Source organism: Numenius arquata, chromosome 9 (assembly GCF_964106895.1).
Source record: "Numenius arquata chromosome 9, bNumArq3.hap1.1, whole genome shotgun sequence".
In the NCBI taxonomy this organism is placed as follows: domain Eukaryota; kingdom Metazoa; phylum Chordata; class Aves; order Charadriiformes; family Scolopacidae; genus Numenius; species Numenius arquata.
Window position 1 is genome coordinate 27314863 of NC_133584.1, and position 24104 is coordinate 27338966.

Consider the following 24104-nt stretch of genomic DNA (forward strand, 5'->3'; position numbering starts at 1 on the left):
ATCTCCCCCAAAGCTTCCCGAGACCGGCATTTTGATTTCCCTGAGATTCCACTTCATTCCCCTTCATCACACTTTACAGGAAGAGAAGATGCTTCTCCTCCCCACCCCAGGAGTGATTTGCAATAACCCGAATCTCTGGAAAATGTCCAAATGAAATTAATTCTCTTTGAGCATTTCAATCAAGAATGGCAGGGATGTATTTTATTGAATAATCTAGTTACTGTAACATGGATATTTATTTTTTTGACATTTTAACACTTTTTACTGTAAAGAGTGGATTGTATTTATAGACACACAGACTTGTTGCAAAAAACAAACAAACAAACAAAAAAAACAAAACAAAAAAAAACCAAGTTCAGAAAGCAAGCACATTACAGAGGAACATCCTGGGAGTCCTGCCTGGACAGCTTTGTGTACAAACACGGGGGGATTCTCTTGCTGCTTTCACAGGGGACCAGGCCTCGTGGCCCTGAAGATTGGAGAAACAGATCAAGAAAACGAAACCACTCAGTCTTATCAGATGAGGAAACGTAAAAAGACCTTCCTGTAGGGTAACCTGTGAACAAAGCGGATTCAGTATAAACCAGCTGGGTCATTTTTAATCAGAAGGTGGACATGTTCCTGGAGAAAATTGGTACCAAGGTGCTAACGTCCAGGGTCTTCTGAGTCGATACATCCCCAGGAATGTAATAGTGGGTTTTATTTTACGGATTTTTAGTTTCTTTCTTTTTCTTTTTTTTTTTTTTTTTTTTTAAATCAGCGTTTTGTTGTGAGATCCTGCAAATGTATCCTAACCTCGTCCTCTCGAGAATTGGTATAAGAGCACTTCTTAACATCGTCCTTGCTTCACTCTGGCAGTGCCCATCTCCAGTTGAGCAGGGAAACCTCTTTCAGATGCAGTGTGCCATTTCCCAGTTTACTTCCTCCTCTTACCTCCTGTCTGTTTCAGTCGGTCAAAGAAATCAATCAAATCAGTGTTGGAAAAGCAAGAACTTGCAAACCGTGGAAAGCACATTCTGCAGAGCCTGAGCTCTCTTCTGGGGAGGAAACTGGAGATGCCCGTACTGGACCTGGAGCGGCAGCGCCGATAACCAGCAGAGTCGTGTGTCGAGGGGGAAGACTGGGAATTACTGGCCTGGATATAAGAGCGTCAGCCCTGCTCTGTCTCCTTATTCACTGTACATTCTGGAAAGCGTGACCAGCCGCCTGCCCTTCGTGTCGGGCTTTTATGCAAAGCAGGTCACCCGGGGAATCTTGGTGGTGGCCGTGACACAGCTGGGTCTCGGGGGCACCCGGGGGCCTCTCTTTCTCCTTCAAGCTGAAACTCTGCAGGCGCAAGCGAGGATACTACTCGTATGTGACAGGCCGAGGCATTGGCAGATGAGAAAAAAATGTGTTTTCTTGTTAGAACTCATAGTGCCTTCCCTTCAAATGCTACTCTTCTAAATCACTATTTAAAGAGAACAAAACGATAGAGCACGTTCCCCGTTCCCCCCCCCCCCCTTTTTCTCCCCCCCTTTAGTTGATGAGCTTTCACTCTGCCCGTCCCGGCGCGCTCTGCCAGCTGGCACACCAGCCCCAGGTGAAGGGCAGGAACGGGCCGTGGACAGGTACTTCTGTTGCTTCGTTTGTTTACATTTTATGTTAAAAATATTGGTTTGAATTTAACTGTGGTAATTTATAGCCTCCTGGCAAAATGAAGGAAAATGTCTTACTTATACAGAGAGCAGTATTGTATGAGTTAAATTATCCCATATTTTTAAATTTTTGTAGCTGGACTACACAGAAATCTTAAGTTATGATGTTATTTTATTATTTATTATCGTTTCTGTAGATCAGAAGGTTGGCTTCACCGCTAGCACAATTTGTAATCTGTTTGTGTGACGTTACCTTCTCCCCGCTCGCCCCGGGGTGGGGGACACGGGAGACCCGCTGCTCTCGGCGGCTGTCAGCAGCGGCTGCCTCTCCCCGTTGCCGAGGATGCCGTGGGACCGGCGCAGAGAACCTGTCAAGGCTGGTCCGAGAGGGATGGATGCGATTTGCTCCTGTTCCCGGTAGAGCTGGCAGCCCCTGGGCTGGTGGGAATGGGTGACCCGGGAGCTGAGTGGCTTTGGAATCGGTCGCAAAGGGAATAACCGTCACCAGATCCCCTGGCAAGAGCATCCAAAAGGAGAAGCGGAGAGGGGGGGCAACCGCTCCGGGCAGTGGGTACGAGATCAGGGGTGGCCAGCGGTGGATCCATGTGGTGGATCCACCCGTGCAGGACCAAACAGGCTGCTGGGGGTGGGGAGCGAGGGGCTCCCCCCTGCCCGCAGCAGCAATACTCAGCTCTGGGTGGAGGCAGAATGCCCTGGGTGGGGAGTGAAGCTCTTTCCTGGCTTGTTTCTTGTTTCCTCTCTCTTCCCATCCCTCATTTCTCCTCCCAAACGATCTCTGTCTCTTGGCCAGCGGCAGGAAGAGGTGGCAGGGCTGGAGATGGCTTTGCTGTTGTGGTTTTGGTGTGGAAGAGGCGGTGCGGATGGTTACTCAGGAGGCCGGAGTGCAGGAATTTAGCAGTGGACAACTGTGCGCACGTAACACACGCACACAAAGAGGGAGACTAAACTAAAGAGAGGTTGAGAACTACCATCCAGTGTCCCCCCACAGCAGAGGATGCCAGGCCTTGCACCCCTGGAGAGATCTGGCAGGCTTCCTGAGCTCCCAGGGCTGTTTGCTGCCTGTGGGCAGCGCCACGTCCACCCCTTCCATGGCCCTGGGACAACACTGGTGTCCTTGGGCAGCCCTACAGCAACCGGCCCTCCGAGTCTCCCTAGCAAAAGATCCCAGAGGGGTTTTGGTAGCTGTGGTCTGTGCTTAGAGCTCCTCCACCACGCAATGAAGCTCCTCTGGGCTCGCAGAGAAGCGTAGAAGCTTTGACTTGTGGGATTTTGTGACCCTTCTGGGCCAGCTCTCCCGGGCATGTGCTCATTCCTCCCTGGGGACGCGCCAGCCCCTTCCGCAGCCTGGGAAAGCAGGGCTGAATCCTTCAGGTTGGCTGCTGCCACGCTTAGCTCTAGTTTCTTTACACTTACAGTCCAGCATCGCTCCTCCCAACTGCTGCCTGCTCCACAGCATCCCTTTGGGACTGCCATTAGGGCTCCCCTCTTGACTAGTGTCACCCCGTGCCCGTGGAGATGTACTCCCAGCCGCCCCCTGGCCCACACCGCTCCTGCCCTCGGCCGCCTGCGGGCAGGGGTGGCTGGGCACCCCTCCGCCTTCCTGGGACGGCGGCCCTCAGTTCTGCAGGAGGCGATACAGGCATTTTCCGTAGTGAAACCTCCCCGGAATCGCACAGAGAGGTGTTCTCCACGTTGCCGTACGTGCCCCTCTGCTGCAGCTCCTCGCACTTTCTCTCCTGGCAGGGCACGGGGCTGGGAGGCGTCGACGGGCCTCCTTCTTCCCTGCAGTAACACCGCGTTTGCAGGACAGAAGTAAACCCTGGGTTCCCTTTCCAGCATCCCCACTACCCCGACGGTCCAGTTCTCGTGGCTGCCGACAGCTCCTGAACACTAGCCTAGATCTTCTCCCAGAGCTGAATGTTGCCTTCCCCGCTGTCGTGTTAAGTAACCATTTCATCTTGGCCCTGTCCAGTCGTGTCCATCTCTCTCCTCCTCCCTGCTCTGCGGATTCCTGATACAAACTTGATTTTTTTTTTTTTTTTTTTTTTTTTTTTTTTTTGTATTGAACAGTGTACAGTGATGGAAACAAGAATGACTATCAAAGCAAACAATGCATGGAATAAAAAGCCAGTGTACTTCACCCCTTCTCGGGCTGGTCTGGTGATCTGGGAATGGTTTCTCGTGTACTTTGGGGATAACGTCACGATACCTTTTAATAACTAACATGATGTTAGCAAGTGGCTGCTGTTACCCGTCTCTGAACACAGCCCGAACTCCTGGGAGCTCTAAGTAGCAGGGCAGAGGTTTGGTCAGACACACACAGCCCACCAAGCACCCAGGTGTCCCCAGGCGTTGGCTTTTCCTCTGGTCAAATGAGTGATTTTTGCTGGGGAACGGCTACAACCCCAACTTCTCACGCTGGGAACCTTGCTGTGCCACTCAGTTCCAACCCTGCTCCTGGGGAAGGTGCCAACACGGATGAAGCGTTCACTCTGTCAGCTTCCCGAGTGCTCCAAGGTCTCCCATCTGCCCCCTTCCACACCAGAAAGTTTACTTTATCCTCCGAGTGGAGGGTAAACTCAGAGAGTAAAGCGAGGAGGTGGAAATACCAAAAACCCAGGAGCATAGTCATCCCTGAAGCTAAACGTTCTCCAGCAAATGTATGGGTTTGAAGGTGCTTCTCAAGGACAAATTGCTGCCAGCCAGGCACATCCGTTCCTTCTCCCCACTCTTAGTCCTTGCGGAGAGACCTCAGAACAATGTTCTGACACCTGAATGATACATCCGGGCAGCTCAAAATTCTGAACAATTTTGCTGCAGGGTGCACTTCCTTAACACCTGAATGACAGAGGAAGAGTCTTCTACAACAGTGCGAGGTGGTAGAAGGTACAGGGACCCTAAAACATCATTACTTTTTCCTCAACTTGATCTTTATACTACTGCCCCTAACAGAACGGAAGTGCACGGTTTGTCATTTTAGGCCAAAAAAACCCTAAATAAGTATGGGTTTGGAGAGGGACCTGCCTAGGGCTGGGAAGTACTGTTCCTAGAGTGGTGGGGAAAAAAACCAGCTGCTGCTGCAGCTCAACACAGCCCTCCGTGCTGTGGACAAGGTGCCAAGGGATGAGGGTGGGCAGAAAAGCAGCCTGTCTCGCTCTCGGAGCAGGCGGAAGCTGGGCTGGGTGGGAAGTGTAGGAGCCCATGGGAAGCCCGTGACCACGGCGTTTAACCCCTGTGTTCAAGAGCTGGGAGGGACTGAGGGCTTCTGATTTGCCTTCCTCACAGAATGCTAATATTCTAGGTTTTGTTTTTTTTCCCCCCCCGCAATACCCTCGGGCACACCGCAGACAGAGGCTGATTTAAAGGAAACAGGCACATTAACTTCCAAGTGTCGACAAAGCCCCTGTATAGCGCTTCCCCGTGCAGGTACACGCACAGTTATACATTCATTAAAAATAAAAAAACCTTGCACCTCCTCTTAGATGAAAAGAACGATTAAAAACTGCAATTGTCCTTGGTCCGCGGTGGCACAGAGCATGCAGAGTGTATCCCGCAGGAAGAGAGACCTGCAGCTTTGGCGAGGCAGTCCCCCAGCATCTGGGGCACCCGAGCCGTCACAAGCTCTTTTTGCCATTGAGCAACTGCTCGTCCTCATCCAGCTTCAAGTGCTTCCTGCTGTATTTTTTGATGAGGGTCCCCGGTATTAATGCTACCAGTGCCATGGCAAGCAGTTTGAGCAGCGTGTCCCAGGAGAAGATGGCATCCAAAGAGGTGATTTGTGACAGAATGGCGCCTGTCTGCACACAGATGAAATTATACGGTGTAAGACCTGAAAGAATCGGAGCAGAAAAAAGCCTGTTAGCATCCCCCCCGCCATGTAAAATGAACTCAAATATGCCCCTTCCCAAGGCCAGACACAGGGGTCTGAGTTCGTAACGGAAAGAACGAGGTGCGATTCAAAACTTTGCTGCACTGGTGATGCCCACGTATGTGCAAAATGCCCCGAGACCCCTGAATACAAGGGCGGCATGAAGGCAAACAGTTAAATGGGGCAGACGACCCTGCCCCTCTGCCTTCCCCAGCCCAGCATCCTACCCCCAAAACTCGGCGATGAGCAGAGGCAATGCCACGCTGCCCCCCCCAGACAGCCTCCCCAGGCCTTACCGATGAGAACGGAGAAGAAGAACTGGGACACCGGGATGTTTAAAATGGGAGCCGAGAGATTCAGGAACCAGTTAGGTGTCATGGGGAACAACCTCAGGAACAACAGGAAGAAAAATAAGCAGCTCCTGTTCTCTTCTACCTGCCGAGAGAAATGTTCCAAATTATTTCTGCTCTTCGGACAGCAGTAACACCTGAAATGACCACAATGCTAAATCATAGAATCATCTAGGTTGGAAAAGACCCTTGGGATCATCAAGTCCAACCATCAACCTCACTCTACAAAGTTCTCCCCTACACCGTATCCCCCAACACCACATCTAAACGACTCTTAAACACATCCAGGAATGGTGACTCAACCACCTCCCTGGGCAGCCTGTTCCAGTGTCTGATCACTCTTACTGTGAAGAATTTCTTCCTAATGTCCAGTCTAAACCTACCCTGTTGCAGCTTGAAGCCATTCCCTCTTGTTCTATCGCTGTTTGCTTGTGAGAAGAGACCAGCACCAACCTCTCTACGATGTCCTTTCGAGTAGTTGTGGAGAGTGATGAGGTCTCCCCTCAGCCTCCTCTTCCTCAAACTAAACAGTCCCAGCTCCCTCAATCGTTCTTCGTACGATTTATTCTCCAGGCCCTTCACCAGCTCCGTTGCCCTCCTCTGCACCCGCTCCAGCACCTCGATATCTCTCTTGTATTGAGGTGCCCAAACCTGGACACAATACTCCAGGTGTGGCCTCACCAGTGCTGAGTACAGGGGGACAATCACCTCCCTACTTCTGCTGGTCACACTATTTCTAATACAAGCCAGGATGCCGTTGGCTTTCTTGGCCACCTGGGCACACTGTGAATTTGAGTTTTCTTCTAATATGCCACAACAAAATTGGCAACTCTATGGAGCCTAACGGTGATCCACTCCCTTCCGTGCAAGCGGTGAAAGTGGGATCTAACCCGACTGAGAGATGGAGAAGCCACCAGCAGAACCACCTCCAGCTGCACAACGCAGCTCGGGGTGGGTGGAGGCAGCTCTGGAGCACAGGGGCTTCCCAATCAATCCATTCTCTTACTTTTCTTTTTCCTTGGGATCTGGGATCTGCAAACAGATTGTGTCAGAGGAGGCCCTTAACTCACCCCGCACATATTCATTTTTTGACTAAGTCAACCCAAAAAGGCAGCCTCATCCAGGGGTGCCTGCAGCACCGAGCCCGTCCTTACCTTCCTCTGCAGCAGGGCCACTTTGTCAGGGAAGTAGTGGACGACGAACTGCTTCCCGAAGGCTCCGGAGAGGAGGTAGCAGAAGGTGGCTCCCACCGATGTCAGGGCCGAGCAGAGCACCAGCCCAGTCCAGGGTCCGAAGAGCGCTCCGGCCAGGACGTTCTGCCGGGGCACAAGGGCCGAGTGACAGCCCGGGAGGGGGACAAGGCCTGTCCCCCTCCGTCCCGCTGCCTTCACCCTCTGCCTCCCGGGCTATCGGGCAGCTCGGCCGAGCCACGACTCGCCCACCGACCTCGCACCTTAGCCCGCCCGGCGGGACCGGGGGCAAAGGCCCCTCAGGGGGACGGGGGGTTCCCAGAGCTCCCCACCCCGCACCCCCCGGGGCCCGGCCCTACCAGGAGGCTGGAGCCAGGGATGGCGAAGCTCTGCTTGTAGAGGTAAGCGGCGCAGAAAAGGGCCAGCGCCGCTCCCCGGTGCTGCCTCTCGTAGTCCCGCAGGGCCTCGGCCAACTCCCGCAGCTCCTCCAGGTCCGAGGGGAACCGCAGCGGCCTGAGGAGAGGAAGGGAAGAAGGCGGGGAGCACTGGGGGCCTCTCTCTCTCTCACACACACACACACTCCCCCCTTCCCCCTCCATCGCCCGCACCCACCTGCCCGCCTGCCCCGCGCTCAGCCGGGCCGACAGCAGCCAGAGGGCGACCGTGGCGGCCGCGAAGGCGAGCAGGAGCCCGGCCAGTCGCCGCCACATCCCGCGGTGGGGCCCGGGAGGCGCAGGCGCGGAGCTGAGGGGAGGGACGGGGACGGGGGGGCGGGAGGGAACCGCCTCCCCTCGGCCCCAGGGCGGGCCCCGCGCCCCAAAAACCACACGAGAACAGTCGGTTTGGGTTGTTTTGGGTTTGTTAATTGTTTGGTCGTTTTTTTTTTGGTCGCTTCCCAGCCCCCCCCAGTATAAATTTCCGCCCTCGGAGGGGGGCCGCGGGTCGGTCTCTGCAGAAGGCGCCGAGGAACCTTCCTCCAGGTGAATCCCTTGAGAAAATGTCGGTCCACCTTCAGAAGCAACAACGCCTGCGCCTCTTAGCTCCTGCTCCAACACGGGATGGGCCTGAAGGTTTTCTCGGTGTTCTCCGTCAGGAGGAGGTCGTATCTGCAGAGCTGTGGTCTGCAGGGAAACAGCCAGCGCGAGTCAAAAGGGAAAAACTGGCTTCTTCTTGTAGCGTCCCCCAGCCCGCGGGAGGCTCGTGTGAAATAAATCATAGAATCGTAGAATGGTTTGGGTTGGAAGGGACCTTAAAGCCCATCTAGTGCCACCCCCTGCCCTGGGCAGGGACACCTCCCACCAGACCAGGTTGCTCAAAGCCCCCTCCAACCTGGCCTCGAACCCCTCCAGGGATGGGGCAGCCACAGCTTCTCTGGGCAACCTGGGCCAGGCTCTCACCACCCTCACAGCAAAGAATTTCTTCCCCACATCTCATCTCAATCTCCCCTCTTCCAGTGTCAAACCCTTCCCCCTCCTCCTATGGCTCCCCTCCCTGATCCAGAGTCCCTCCCCCTAAGTCTCAAGACAACTGGCTTGAAGTCCACCTAAACGGAGATGGACTTCGAGCCTTACTGAGGTCAGAGATACCTCGAGCATATTTTCATTCTGTTCTACGTTATCTTTTGCTTCGCCTCATGGAAAAACAGAACAGCAAGCAAATGGAGGGAGTGGCTGCAGAGTCCAAGGTTCCCTTCAAGCCAGCCTGCACTGGCTAGGGCCACCAAACGGGTGGTCTGTCCATCTCCCCTTGCCCACCTGCGTATTCCTGCTGGTTCACTGGTTCGTTAGGGATTTTAGGGATTGTGCCACCGCTCTGAGCAGAGACCGTTCATCTGGGTTAGAGTTAGCCCAGCCAAAAAACAGAGGAACTGCTTGAGCTTTCACCTGGGGCCACGTGAGCATCAGCCCTGGCAGCAGGAAGGAGAGAGAGGACATCCCTCCCCAGTGACTGATTACATTATGGTGTTAAAGTAACCATGAAGCTGTACTCATAGCCTGTGGCAGCCCCTCCTAGGGCAGAGTGCGCAGCCTCTGATGAAGTGTTTGGGCATCTGCATCTACTTTTAAAAAGACGAAATGTGGATCTGGGGCTGGAAGTGACTGTGGAGATGTAGGACAGGAGATGGGGTGTGTCAGTGAGGGGGAGCTGTAGGGCTTTGCTTATTACAATCTTTTTCTTATTCTACGACAAAGGTAAGGGTAGCAGACCTTTATGAACTGCAAAGAAACATGTTCTGCAGCTCTATCCTTTTTTTTTTTGCCCCACCCTTCTCGCTCTGGGATGTGCAATCCTTGTTTTAACCCAAATTTAAAGCACGTGTGGCTTGATGCCCACATGCTGTCCTGGCACAGAGGGTCAACCTGAGAGATTGTGCACTCGCTGAGCTCGGGCAGAGATCCCCTCCTCTAGAGGTGCCCTAAAAATCAGGGAAGTTTAAGGGTAGGACCACAGAGTGGTCAACAAGGTGACTGAAGTGGCTGCAGAAATCTCATCAGCAAATGACCTAGTAGGTACCTCATGATGTTGTGGGCAGTCGTCAGTGCTTTGGGGCACAGCAGCTCCCAGTTACGGGAATTCCAGGAGTAAATTAAATTTCCCTGTTTGACTGGACATAGAAATTGACTGGGATACAAAACGTGTATTTGGGGCTGGACATCTATCTGTATTTCCCCGAGAGCTGCATTTACTGTCAGCCCAGAGTTCAGGCCTGGGCAGCTTCTCTGTGCCTGCTCAAAGGTCATTTTCCTCACCAAAGGTTAAATGTCAGACCACGTCAGAGTCAGACCACTAATTACATGTTTTTAGTACCACAAGACAGCCTCCGTGTTTAGTTTCAGCTATGGGATTTGAGCGCACGCACTAAAGGCAGAATTTATTCCCAAGATATGTGTGCAAGAATTATTAAATGTGAAATAAATACAATTCTTCTGTACGAAAGCAGCCAGGCCAGGCATCTGGGAGATCCATTTACCTCTGTCCAGTTTGCAGCCACAGGAATAGTTTAGAAACCCCTACTCACCTTTCTGGGTTTGTAAGTGACCGGAACCTCATTTGGAGAATCCTGAGTTTGAATTTTGGGCCAATGACAGATCCCGTGGAAAATGTCAAGGAAATTCTTTCTACGTTTTCAAAGTCCTGGTCGAACCCAATTAGCAAAGTGATTTGGTTGTACTGCTGAAAGGCTGCAGCTTCTCTAAAGATAAAGCAGACAAAGCGTCAGCGAGTCACCGAGGGAATAGCACCAGTTTTAATATATTCGGTATAATATTAGACACAGTGCTGGGGGAGGAGGAGGAGGAGGAGGACTGAACTTACGATTAGTTTCTGACTTAAGGGAAATAGGTACGGATTCAGGTTTCCAGGTGTGAACCTGCTCAGCCGCTTTGGCACGGGGTAATTTGGGGTGGGAGTGGGGGACACAGAGGTCTGATGCTGTTTGCTCGGGTCCCAGCGCAGAATCCTCGCTGGGATTCTGCTTTGAACCCGAGCGGACCCGACCCAAATGATGTTCATACCTGAGCACCGAGTCATCTCTGGAGTTTGCAGAATAGGTTGGTGTATTTAAAAATGTGTTTGTAACAACGCTGTGTGGCTGAGGTAACTCTACAAATGGAAGACTGCATCTTGGGGGGGGTGGGGTGGGGGTATTAACGCCCCTAACTCCATTTCTGATAGTTCTCCTCTGGGACATGCAGCAGTGAAACAATGCAGCGTTGTCTGGAATTAATGGGGAGTAATCCCGCTCCTCAGGATAGGAAAATAACACAGAATAGTGAAGCCTCGCAGGGCTGGGGTTTGACCCTGGTCCTTTTTGACAGAGATACGCGTGAAAACTGGGGCAAAAGTATCAGAAATGCTGTGGCCGCATGACATGTGCTTTATACGGGTGGTTGTGCATTTAGTTGTGTGTGTTTAGAATCATAGAATGGTTAGAGTTGGAAGGGACCTTAAAGATCATCCAGTTCCAACTCCCCTGCCATGGGCAGGGACACCTCCCACCAGACCAGGTTGCTCAAAGCCCCATCCAGCCTGGCCTTGAATCTCTCCAGGGATGGGGCAGCCACAGCTTCTCTGGGCAACCTGTTCCAGTGCTTCACCACCCTCGCTTCACCTTATGAAGGTGAAGTGTGAGTCTGTGACTGGAGGTGTACCCCGGTTCCAGCATTCAAACTGACTGGCCTTGTTTAGAAGTTTTAGGAGAACAGAAGAAGTTTTAACCCGCCAAAGGTGTTTACGGGGTGTGTGTGTGTGTGTGTGTGTGCTGCCCGGTGGGCTGTTGAGCTTGGCAGAGCAGGGTTGGTCCTGCTGTGCAGCCCCAAATCGCTGCCGAGAAAGCAGATACGGCTGGGAGAACATGCAGTTAGAGACACTTGGGAAAACTAGTCGAGCAGGACTTGTTTGGCTGAAGTGTGTTTAGATCAAGTGGGAATTTGCATGTCTGCATAAACACCAGCCATTAATTTGCCTCTCCGAGTGGGATGAATTGATTTGGGTGTTACATATTCAGGCCCAGGCTCATCCCGGCTGTCTTGGGCACCTGGAGCTGGACTGGAACACTCCCAGGAAAGGGAAGGAAAGACAGGGAGATGTGTTTTTCCTTCAGGACAGCCGCGCCGCTGGCTGAGATTGTCCCATTCGGTCCTTAAGGTGACTGAGAAGGGTCCGAACCAAAGGGCTGGGCTGTCAACTGGTGTGTGCTGGGGGAGCCTGTGAAAATCCCATAGGGCCAGGAAAGCCCTGAGGCATGTGCACTATCAAATATCAGCAGAGAAATTAGGGGAGGAAATCTTACCTCCTCCCAGACGCAGTTGTACCAAGGGATTTGCTAACACTTACAGACGATCAGATCGGTAAGACTTACGGATTAACTTTAGATTCTGCCTTCTTCCCGGTTTCATCAGCTAGTACAATGCTGAAGGTGCCTCTTCGGGTGTCTTTGTTCCAGGTAATGATATCCACAAAGTAGTGATAAACTGAGGTGGGAGAGAGTGAGCGTGGTTGGACTCTGCAGGCTCTGCTTTCCAGCCCGGCTGTTGGACCTTCTTGGGAGCTGAGCTGCAGGTGGATCACATCTTTCTCCCATTTCCTTGTCTGACACAACCCCTTCAATATATCTCTTAAAATCTCTTTCTCCTTCCTTTGCAGAGATTTCTAACAGGAATATTAAGAGATGTCTGGGAAAGCACAACAGCAAGGGTTACACAAGTGGCGTGCGAGTTGGGCTCTCTGTATGGCTTTCAGCACACAGGTCTTTCACTCCCTGCCTTCCCGTGCATTTTCAGATTGGCTTTTCTTTCTCCTGTCTCCGTCTCATCCCTTTCTTCTCTGATCTCAGCATCTATCATTTGTCTTCTCTGTCATGGAGCAGAATCATCTGCCCTTTGCTCTGTAACTCGCTGAATTCACTTGCTGACCAGCACTGGAGCTCAAGCCGTAATCCCTGCCCGTGGCTTGGTACGTGATCACCAGGGTGAAACCATTTTTCACCAATTCCCCCTCTCCTGGGCCCTTTCCCTGGGCCTTTCACTTTTGTCCAGGGTAGTTTTTTTACCTGTTCAGCTCAGAGCAGGTCTTTGACTCTCATCCTTCCCACACACCTCTCGCACACAAGAGCGGTGTGTTGTTCTGAAACACAGTTTAGGAACTGCCCTTTTATGTTTCATTTCACAGAATCACAGAATGCTATGGGGTTGGAAGGGACCTCTGGAGATCATCTGGTCCAACCCCCTGCCAAAACAGGTTGCACAGGAACATGTCCAGGCAGGTTTGGAATGTCTCCAGAGATGGAGACTCCACCACCTCTCTGGGCAGCCTCTTCCAGGGCTCTGCCACCCTCACAGGAAAGAAGTTCCTCCTCATGTTTAGATGGAACTTCCTATGTTCCAGTTTGTGCCCTTTGCCTCTTGTCCTGTCACTGGGCACCACTGAAAAAAGACCGGCCCCATCCTCCTGACAGCCACCCTTTAAGTATTTATAGGCGTTGATCAGATCCCCCCTCAGTCTTCTCTTCTCCAGACTAAAAAGACCCAAGTCCCTCAGCCTTTCCTCATCAGAGAGATGCTCCAGGCCCCTCATCATCTTTGTAGCCCTCTGCTGTCCCCTCTCCAGCAGTTCCCTGTCCTTCTGGAACTGGGGAGCCCAGAACTGGACCCAGTGCTCCAGATGGGGCTTCCCCAGGGCAGAGCAGAGGAGGAGCATGACCTCCCTTGACCTGTTGGCCACACTCTTCCTGATGCCCCCCATGATGCCATTGTCCTTCTTGGCCACAAGGGCACATTGTTGGCTCACGGTCATCCTGTTGTCCACCAGGACTCCCAGGTCTTTCTCCTCAGAGCTGCTCTCCAGCAGGTCAGCCCCCAACCTGTCCTGGTGCAGGGGGTTATTCCTCCCCAGGTGCAGGACTCTACACTTGCCCTGGTTGAATTTCATCAGGTTCCTCTCTGCCCAACTCTCCAGCCTGTCCAGGTCTCGCTGGATGGCGGCACAGCCTTCTGGTTGCGTGTTCTCAACGAATTTCCTACCACTGTAAGCAAGATGAGCCTGTTCTTGCACATCTCTAGCGAGCAGTTGGCTTTGACAGCACCAGGCGGGTTTGCAGATAAGGAACGCAATGGCAAGAGTGCAGATGGCCACAATCCTATCCAGCAGCCACTGGCTTTGTTTCTGAAATGCTGGCTAGGATGCCAGTAGCGGCTAACCCTCTCTGCTGGGCTGTGGCTGAAGGAGGCAACGCATAAAGAGAAATCATCTCCAAAATCTTAGTCACTTACTGCAAAATGGCTCTTTGTCCGCTGTATCAAAAAACATACTTGTTCCCAGATGGCTCTGTTGGGTTAAATAGCTTTTCCACTCATGGGCATAATAACCTATGGGTGACAGTTTGAAAATGAAACAGAGAGTTACTGCACAGGTATATAAGCAACTAAATTGCTGAAAATAACAAAGCAAGTATTTAAGAAATAACACATTGCTTGCCAGCTGCAAGGCAGTACCGAGACACATCCTTCCGTACTCCGTAGACTTATACTAGGGCTTAATTTTACTCGTGTAACTGAAGCCAACTGGGTGTCTAAATACACCTCGTTACTGTTCAGCGCTTATTTTAAACTTGATCTTTTTCCACATCTGATATCCGTGGTCAAGAAGGATTTCATTTTGCAATGCAACATGGAAATCATCCCCTTAGCTTTGCAAGTTCATTTCACAGAATCACAGAATTGTAGGGGTTGGAAGGGACCTCTGGAGATCATCTAGTCCAACCCCCTGCCAGAACAGGTCCACCCAGAGCAGGTCCCACAGGAACGTGTCCAGGTGGGTTTTGAATGTCTCCAGAGAAGGAGACTCCACCACCTCTCTGGGCAGCCTCTTCCAGGGCTCTCCACCCTCACAGGAAAGAAGTTTTTCTTCATGTTCAGACAGAACTTCCTTTGTTCCAGTTTGTGCCTGTTACCTCTTGTCCTGTCCCTGGGCACCACTGAAAAAAGACTGGCCCCATCCTCTTGACACCCACCCTTTCAGTATTTATAGGTGTTGATCAGATCCCCCCTCAGTCTTCTCTTCTCCAGACTAAAAAGACCCAAGTCCCTCAGCCTTTCCTCATCAGAGAGATGTTCTAGGCCCCTCATCATCTTTGTAGCCCTCTACTGTCCCCTCTCCAGCAGTTCCCTGTCCTTCTTGAACTGGAGAGCCCAGAACTGGACACAGTGCTCCAGATGGGGCCGCCCCAGGGCAGAGCAGAGGGGGAGCATGACCTCCCTTGACCTGTTGGTCACACTCTTCCTGATGCCCCCCATGATGCCATTGGCCTTCTTGGCCACAAGGTCATCCTGTTGTCCACCAGGACTCCCAGGTCTTTCTCCTCAGAGCTGCTCTCCAGCAGGTCAGCCCCCAACCTGTCCTGGTGCAGGGGGTTATTCCTCCCCAGGTGCAGCACCTGACACTTGGCCTTGTTGAATTTCATCATTTCTGGAAGCGTCAGGTTTTTTAGCATCAACGTTTAGAAATGGCAGCCTGAAGCTGGGCTGCCACATCCAGGCTGGGATGCCTCTGTGGGTCAGTTACAAAAAAACCCCCAGAATACCTTTTGTTCACCCCTCTGCCATTCTTTTCAGTGTCAAGAGGGGTTTGTAATGCTGAAATTTTCTTAGAAAAGATTCTATTTTAGCAAGAATGTAGCCCTATCCCTCAAACTCCGCAACTATTGGATTTTAATTCATTGTTTCTGTGGCTTTTGTGTAAAGATCACAAGTCTTGTTTTGGATTTTCTAGTTCTGGATCCTTTACGTGTGGATTTCCTTTCTAGATCATAAGCTGATGTGACCGTACAAAGAGGAGGGAAGTTTCTCAGGCCTGTTTTACCTGCTGCAAAGGCTTGTACCTCCGCAGAAGTCAAGGAGAGACCATCTCAAAAACCTCACTAGAAATAACTAATGTGTTTTTGCAAAATACCATGTTGTGTTAGTCCTTTAGCAAAACCTCTGTCACACACCAAGGTGGAGTAATGACGGGCAGCTCTGCCAGCCATGTGTATTCAGGATGTGTTGACATTCCCTGGGTCCTTACCTAGGATGGGGCATGGCATAGGCCAAAAAGTCTCGCAGCTGGTACATTTGCCGTTCCTGTAGTTTCTGTAGGAGTCGCATGGGTAGGCAGTGATGTTGCAGCTCTGTCTCAGGGAGGACAGGAACAGGAAAACAGACCTCTGGTGGTCACATTTGAAGTACTGCAGTCCTTAATGATACACAGGGGAGAAATATTTTGTTAGCGATCCTCGTGCTTCAGGGAAAGAGCATTAATGCGCTAGCAAAAAAGGACACACCAGCGGACGGCCACTGAGCAGTCTGAACACAACAGATCAAACTGGGGAGCACTGGGCTGTGGCAGAACAGTAAGTGGGCACTCAGCTCTGCCCATGTCGACTTTACTTTTCTTGTCTTTTTTTTGGTTTTAAAAACGTATTTGTTTGTTACTGCATTGCCAGAGGACTCAGCTGTGGATCCTACTCTGGTGTTCTCTTCTCTCTGAGCTCAGGCCTGACAGCTGGATATTGCCCTTTTTCTTTTTGTTTTTTTAAACATGGCCTTCCATTTTAATGTAAAAAAACCCTTTATAAAGACATAACTAATAACATGAGTCGTTGCGTGAGCAGCAAAAGCCTCATTTCCTATGGATTTTTGTTTCAGGCTGGTTTCCTCTGTAGATTCTCTTGGGTCTGATACGGGTTGAGTTCACATTACTGCCTTTCCTTCTGTAAGGTTATCTTCTTCACCCAGCTTTCACAAAACCAGTTGTGCTGCTGAGCTGGGAAGGAAAAAAAAGCATTCCTGCGTTCAAGACTAGGGCTGTGCTTGCCAGACTGCGCTGTTGGTCACTGCATTGGATTTGGTATAACAACCCACCCCACATTCATCCTGAACCTGTTTTCTGAACAGGTTCTTGCCATTGCTAGTCCTTGGGGTTTTGTGTGTTTTCTCAGTAATCAAAAAAAAAATAAAAATCCCACAGTTTTTCTAAACGTAGTCAAAAATTAAGGCACAAATCTACCTGATGACTTTTTTTGCATGGAAAATTAATTAATTTGCATTTGTGAAAGAGAGCAGAAGGATCACCCCTGACTCATACGTTTCCGCTTGGTGCACATCAGCTGAACCCCTGCTACGTCAGTGCTGGGAAGAGACTGCCATCACGGCTTTCCCAGAACATGGTTTTCCTGTATTTTCTAAGCAGTGGTGATGCTTCTCTGGCCTTCTCCTCTTTCCTGATTGGAAATGTTTTGTCAGTGTTCGTGCAATTCAAGGCAGAATTAATTACCAGAAAATATCGTCAGTGGACAGCCAGGCTGGTCGGTCCCACCGTTGGGGTAGAAGTCTATGTGGCCCAGTGCTTCGGTGTAACCTAGTCCTGACAAAAGAAAACATCAGGGATGAGGGGAGGGAATATTACATCGTGAAAGGCAGAAGAAGGAAACGTAAGAAACTAACTGGAAAAAATAATTGTTCCTTAGCTCCAGGATGCCTGCCTGTGCAGGAATATTAATGTCATTCATCTCTTTAGGCAGCAGGCCAAATGGTTGCCACCCAGCTGTGTCATTTTAGCAAGGGTATCAAATACCTAAAATAAATCTGTGCATGTGACAGTTAAAAATTTGGCTTCTTGTGTCGCTGGCTGCGGGAGAGGAAAAGGGATGTGAAACACTGGGTCTCGGTGTGCTGCTGGATTCTGAGTTCTTGGAGGGACTGGGAGAAGATGAGAGGTGGCGATGAGGTGGGAAAGCCAAGTGCTGGGGGTAGGATGCCAGTGGGAGCAGAGCTGGCCTGGCCGGTGGATGTGAAGACGTGGTTGTCCATTGGCTGGGAAAGGAGAGGGCTGAGGGAGATGCCAGATTTGCCCCAGGGGAGATTTTAGCCCACGGGAGGTAGGATGAAGACTGGAAGCGTCAAGCCACAGGGCTGGGGATACCTGATCTGCTGTGTGACTAGTTTTTGAGGTGCTGCGTGCCTGGTGGCAGGCTGACCCCACAGTGTGACGTTAGTGTGGAACCGCTCTGGAACTGCTGCCTACCAGAGCCCCCGCTTTCCTCTGCTCTACGTTTCCTTCACAGAATTGTAGGGGTTGGAAGGGACCTCTGGAGATCATCTAGTCCAACCCCCTGCCAAAGCAGGTCCACCCAGAGCAGGTTGCACAGGAACGTGTCCAGGCGGGTTTGGAATGTCTCCAGAGAAGGAGACTCCACCACCTCTCTGGGCAGCCTCTTCCAGGGCTCTGCCACCCTCACAGGAAAGAAGTTTTTCTTCATGTTCAGACAGAACTTCCTTTGTTCCAGTTTGTGCCTGTTGCCCCTTGTCCTGTCACTGGGCACCACTGAGAAGAGTCTGAACCCATCCTCTTGCCATCCTCCCTTTAGATATTTATAAGCATTGATGAGATCCTCTCTCGGTCTTTTCCAGGCTAACCAGCCCCAGGTCTCTCAGCCTTTCCTCATCAGAGAGATGCTCCAGGCCCTTGATCATCTTTGTAGCCCTCTGCTGTCCCCTCTCCAGCAGTTCCCTGTCCTTCTGGAACTGGGTAGCCCAGAACTGGACACAGTGCTCCAGATGGGGCCTCCACAGGGCAGAGCAGAGGGGGAGGATGACCTCCTTCCACCTGCTGGCCACACTCTTCTTGATGCCTCCCATGATGCCATTGGCCTTCTTGGCCACAAGGGCACACTGCTGCCTCATGGGCAACTTACTGTCCACCAGAACTAATGGTAAAGAGGAGAAATGTCACATACCATCGGTGTCCGAATGAATGACATCAACAAACTGTGCATCTGTAGGGTCCAGCCTCTCACTGGGTGGCTGTCCTCTGTACAAGGGTCCCGCCGGGTCAAGGCCTGCAACGCAGAACCATGCGTGTGGCATCACTTCAGTGCTGTGGGTCTCACTCTACTCGCAGGGGACAGCTGTCCCTGAAGCAAAAGGACTGGCAGGAGGAAGGGCTTACCTGTGATTCTTCCAAGTGTCCCATCAAACATCTGTCCCACGAAGCCGGAGATGTGCGCTCCCAGGCTCACTCCTATCATGTGCAAGGAGTCAAGCGATGCTCCATCAACCTGAGATTTGAAAGTATACTCGTGGTCACAGATTTTAGGCACGTAAAAAGGCATAAAAACATCAGGAGGAGGAATGTAAATGTATCTCCTTACTTTTCCCATATTTTCCCTTGGTGTGTTCCACTCTGTAAATACTGCCTTTGACAGTCCCCCAGCTCATGCTGGAGGCCCATATTTGAGAGCTGCGATGAGAACAAGGCAATGGTTGTGTTTTCCTGGGGCAGTGACTACAAGCGTGGACAGGAATGGGTATTCATGGGCCCCACAAGCACAAGTCCAGTTGCCCACGTGTGGTTCCTGCAAGGCATTAGCAGACACAACGATCCTAATGATCCAGTGTCATCATTGCCTGCGACAACAGCTTAGAGGAGCTGCAAACTGTAGCTGATCCCTGTAAGCTGACTTTTGGAGATCCAGAAAGTGGAAATAGAGTTTCTGTGTATGGGAAAACATATCTGTAGAGTTAATATCCAGAAATGTAAACTGAATATTGCAACAAAATACCATTGTACCAAGTCCAAGAGTAGAATTTGGCACTGCAGTATAGCTGCACTTCCAAAAATGAACGCATTCCTTTTTAGGAGTTCCTTTTCCCAGACATCCTGCTGTGTTTAAACAGTTCCTTTGTGCCCTTTATATACTGTGCATTAATGACTATATATATATATATATCTCACAGTGTGAACGTTCCACTTACCAACATTTCGTCAATAAGTTTCTTCAGAATCTCAGCAACTTTCTTGCAGTTTTGGGAAGCGTAACTGTAGATGAGAGTCGTTGCCCCCTGGTTCCAGTCCACAAGGATGACGTTCATGTCTTCCACAGACAGCAGGAGATGTACCAAGTCAGGGATCCAGACCGGGGCAGAGCCCGTGAGTCGGTACCCGTGGATGATGAAGGTAGTTTTCTTGGTCACATCTAGGTAGTTGGAGGCTGTTGAATCGAGCTCTTCAGCACAGCTTGGGTTCTGTCTGGTGTAGAGCAGCAGCTTCACTTTCAGGTCTGTCCCTATCAAAGCGTTGCCGAAGCCAAGAGCTGTGAACGCAGGGCATGTCTCCCTGGGGTCTGAAAAGAGCAGAGTGTGGCAGTCCTGAGGTTGGCAACAGTGCATTCGCTTTCACCTTTTCTACCTGCCAGCCCCACACAGGTGGACTGGACCGGGGGGTTGGACTGGATGATCTCCAGTTTGGGGGTTGAACTAGATGATCTCCAGAGGTCCCTTGCAACCCCGTATCATTCTGTGATTCTGTACGTGTGAGTTGTCTGAGTCGGGACTGCTCCTTTTCCTCTCCATCGTGTTCATGACTGGAGTTACCCTGAAACTTAGGTTTTCTCACCGTGTTGGAATAAAGACAGCAAGTGTACCTTCTTGGAGCAGCATTCCCTGAAACAGCACAGTCCTGCTTCCACCAGCAGCTGGGAGGTGGCATGGACTTTCTCTAAAAATCCACTAGCGTGAGGAGGATATTAGAGACTGACAACTAGGATTGGTTTGAGAGCACGCCCAGATGCTCTGGACAGGTTCTAGGGTAAAGAGATCTCCTCGTGGCTTGTTTGACAAGCTGCAGAGGATCTTGCTGTTGTGAGGGGCAGCTCAATGCTTCGTTTGTGTTCGCAGATGCAGCCTGCTATTTCAGACTGTGAAATGGGACACCCTTTGAGGGTGTGAGATACATTACTGATACTGCTTTATACACAGCTGATGAGAAGCTGAATTTTGCGTAAGTGCTGCTTTATGGGATGGTCTCTGCCATTTGAAAGCCTGTCTTTGTTCTTTGCTTTTCCAGCAGAACACCAGCTGGGCCTTCAGAGTCCAATACAATCTCCAACAGCCCACTGGCAGGGAATGGAATAACTGTCTCCAGACAGACTCTCCTTGTGAAGGCCCTCCCAGGTTTTGCAGCCTCTTCCTGGCTCACAATCCTTTTCCTCAAATCCCCTTAATCTTACTGAACAACCTTGTGGGAGAGAGTGTCTCTCTCTTTACACGTATGCCCTGGGCTGCAATAATTGTTCAGGCTGCGGTTGCTAGAGAAATCTTCCTGATCTTTGCTGCTGAAAGGGCTGTGCAGTAGGTAGAATGCTTTAGAAAATAATCTAGCAAATCTCCAATACTTTGTGCATTGCAATGTATAAATGATCAAGCTTTCACAGTTTCCATGAGCAACTTTCCCTTTTCTCCTCCTATGGAAATCAGGAGCATGAGAGTGATATAAATGCTATGTGCCCAGCACATAAAATGATCTGCTCAGTTGCCATAGTTCTGCTAATTATTTTGCAGAAGCCCCGGGAGCTCCAGAAATAAAAGTTAATAGGCTAAAAGGATGTTGCAGTTAAGTCCAACTGGATATTTTAAATTACTACCATAAATTCAGGAATAAATTTTAACGTTTGAAATCCATGGAGTCCTTCCTGTATAAAGCCTATGATAAAATATGAATAGTGAGACAGGAATGGTGGAAAATGAGCCTTCAGCCAGGCCCAGTGAACATCGGTTGAAATCAGTGGCCTTTGAATAGCGGATTGTTCTGCCTCTGTAATGCTTCAGTCGGGGCTCCCAGGGGCAGTGGGACTCTGGGCCCCGCTTGCAAGAGTGAAGGTCACCTGGGTGGCTGTCTCCTGACCAGCTTGCTCTCACCTCGTCCTTACAGTGCCAAGGTGCTCCAGAGAAACAGCAGCGAGAGTTCCCCTAACACCGCTCACGCGGAGATCTCAAGGTGAGAAGCGGAGAAAAGTTAGCATTTTTTTGCTAATATACACCAGCACATGTATATCACACAGTGATACTCAACCACTGTCCTCTAGGTGCTACTGCAACATAAAAAAATACAATTACATTTAATTTTTACTAATAACTACAAATTGTTTTAGTTATTCTAGAGTGTTACTTGATAGCATTGTTAATCACCTTCACCACCACTGAAGCTGTAGTATTACAGGCAGAAATGCCAGGCTAGAATGACTTCTTTATGGTGCAAGATTGCGCTGATTGCTTAATTTGTTTCTATATCTCCTGTACTGTGCTCAGACTTGCCCAGAGGAGCACTCTGTCACCGGAAGAGCCCACACCTGCTGGTAAAGTAGAGTTTTTAAAGAGCTGATCGGCATTTCCTAGTACCTAACACAGGAACTGTTGAAAAAGCCTGGTTATATGTGCACCGAGTCTGTTAGGTTTGTTCTATTTTGATTAACGAAATCAGATCAGTGCTAATAGTGGGGAAAACCTGCCAGCTTCTTCTTCTGGCAGGCTGGTGTGTATCCCAGATTCCTCCACCATGTGCCACAAAAGCTGGCACACGAGGGCAGCCAGTTATCCTGGCTTTGCTCTTCCTGTGGATAAGCACAGGGAATCCTACCCAAATGGCTGGAAGTATCTTTGAAACTCCAACAAGATCTCTCTGGTGGAGCAAGAGGCTTATTGAGATTCACTCTGCAAGCAAATCAGTGAGATGGAAACTCGCAGCCTGGCGCTGTACTTAACCTGTGTCCAACAGACCACTTCCCTCCAGGAAAGGTGAATAAGTGTGGCGATTAACCCAGTGTCCCATTAACTTGTCCCCACCCCTGTCTTGGCCATGGGTGGCCCTGTCTTGCTGAACAGCCTCGGGCAATTCACTTTTCCGCCTCTGCTCAGTTTTCTGATGTGTAAAATAGGACGGCAAACAGCAGTTTCCTGGGCAAGGTGCTCTGACATCTCGGCACCTGTAGCAGGGAGCACACTAGCCCTACATAGGGGAGCTGGACATCTTTGGTCTGGAGCTTGAGATCAGCCTCTGAGGTGCTATTGCAGCAGGAGGGGCATCTTCAGAATAACTTGGTTCTGAAGTCACTTTTATATATATATATATATATATTCTGAAGTTATGTACTCCCAGGTGGGAGTGTTGTAGCCTTGAGAATGGTCCCAGGCAGACTCCATGGTATTTACTGCAGTCCGTGCTACTAAAGGCCTGCGTTCCCTTGGTCTCTCTCATTCCTTTCTTGGAGACACTGTTTGGAGGATTCTTCTTCCTGGATGTTCATCCTACAGGCACGCAGGGTTTGCAATAGTTGCATTTTGTGATCTTGAGGCCATCTGCATGAATAGAATACCATCTGAACCTCTTAACTCCACCAGTCTGTCCTCTTGCAAAGTGGAGTTCCATCAGATTTTCACTTCAGTGGGTCAGTGTCATTTGGTCAGATCTGTAGCTGTCCTAGCTGTGGTCCCCGGGAGACTGTATCTCCACGCAGAGCCTGTGAAGGGGCTGCTCACCCTGTCACCACCCTGCGGGGACCTCAGATAAGCGTGGTGCTGCTTCTGCTTCACCAGCGCTCAAAACACTGTCACCTTGCCTGGGCTTTTTACAATGTCTTTCAACAGATGGGGCTTTATGCATCAAGAATGAGGCGTCAGGTTTAAGCACCCTTCACTACCACACAGCAAATCTGGGTAGCGCCTTTGGTATCTACCTCACAGGGTTTCCTTGGCGCCTTTTCACACAATTCTCTTTTCCCACTTCATACCACTACATTTCCTACAGCATATTTAACAAACTAAGAAAAACGCGACCCCAAGATTACCCCAGAGAACCTGATGAAATACAAGTTAGTGTTTATAAGAATACTGTGGTTTTGTTTGTGGGTTTTTTTTTTTTTAATCCTCTTTGTTTTCCCTACAAGGCTATAACTTGACTTGCTCCCCCGTGTATGCTAACCCAAGGCAGTACATTTGTTTATTGTTACACAGGTTGATTCTTCACAGGGCTGCGAGGCTATCAAATGAAGCTTATTGTTCATAAGTGGTAATTCATCCTTCGCACCTGTCATATAAGACACTGCTGAAAAGAAATCATTCTTCTCTGAAGATTGCAAATAACACTTTCAGTGCCAATGGATAGTACTTATATAAGAGAAATGTTCGCAAAGTGAGGAAAAGATAATAAAAGTGACTTCTGGTTTTACATTTGGAACTCTTACAGCTGATGACGTTCGCGTAACCAGTATAATTTGCTTTGCCAAAATAAATAACGCTAGTGAAAAACCCCGCGCAGCAACTGTAATGCAGAGGGTAGATATGTTCGTGTTTCCGCAAGGCACAGAAAGCGTGTCGTATGAGACAAAGACGTGCCGAACAAACGCTCGGTTTCTTACCTGTTTTCACCCCGTACAGAAGGTAGATGAACACGGTGCACAGCCTCAGCATATGGACTTCCACATGGAACTGCGACGGGTCAAAGAGTTTAAGGTTCCCACAATTTCTTTGGCATGTGTCTGCTGCCTCTGACAGGAGTTTGCTCTCTTTTTTTCTGCCAGTAACAGTAGGTGTGGTGAAAGGAGGAAGTTACCAGCCACGAAACGAAGACCTGTCTTTAGTTATACAACTAAAGCTTCTTCTTAAAAAGGTGGGGCACCTTCTATTCTACCAGGTTTCCTTATTTTAAATATAGCTTGCCCTGGGGAATG

The 24104-nt window shown here is 50.2% G+C and overlaps 2 protein-coding genes across 2 annotated transcripts; both read right to left on the reverse strand.

Moving 5' to 3' along the window:
* Positions 1-3717: 3717 nt before the first annotated feature.
* On the reverse strand, positions 3718-7785 carry TMEM41A (transmembrane protein 41A). The gene is made up of 5 exons (XM_074153736.1): positions 7679-7785; positions 7426-7579; positions 7031-7192; positions 5823-5961; positions 3718-5487 (listed from the first exon to the last, which is right to left on the reverse strand). Exons 1-5 carry the CDS (start codon positions 7774-7776, stop codon positions 5273-5275), a joined length of 768 nt encoding a protein of 255 aa, XP_074009837.1. The 5' UTR covers positions 7777-7785; the 3' UTR covers positions 3718-5272.
* A 125-nt stretch (positions 7786-7910) lies between these two features.
* On the reverse strand, positions 7911-23844 carry LIPH (lipase H). Its single transcript, XM_074154144.1, has 10 exons — positions 23793-23844; positions 19357-19724; positions 18551-18659; positions 18339-18440; positions 16877-16966; positions 15629-15796; positions 13837-13932; positions 11928-12039; positions 10086-10259; positions 7911-8187 (listed from the first exon to the last, which is right to left on the reverse strand). Exons 1-10 carry the CDS (start codon positions 23842-23844, stop codon positions 8103-8105), a joined length of 1356 nt encoding a protein of 451 aa, XP_074010245.1. The 3' UTR covers positions 7911-8102.
* Between the last annotated feature and the right edge of the window lie 260 nt (positions 23845-24104).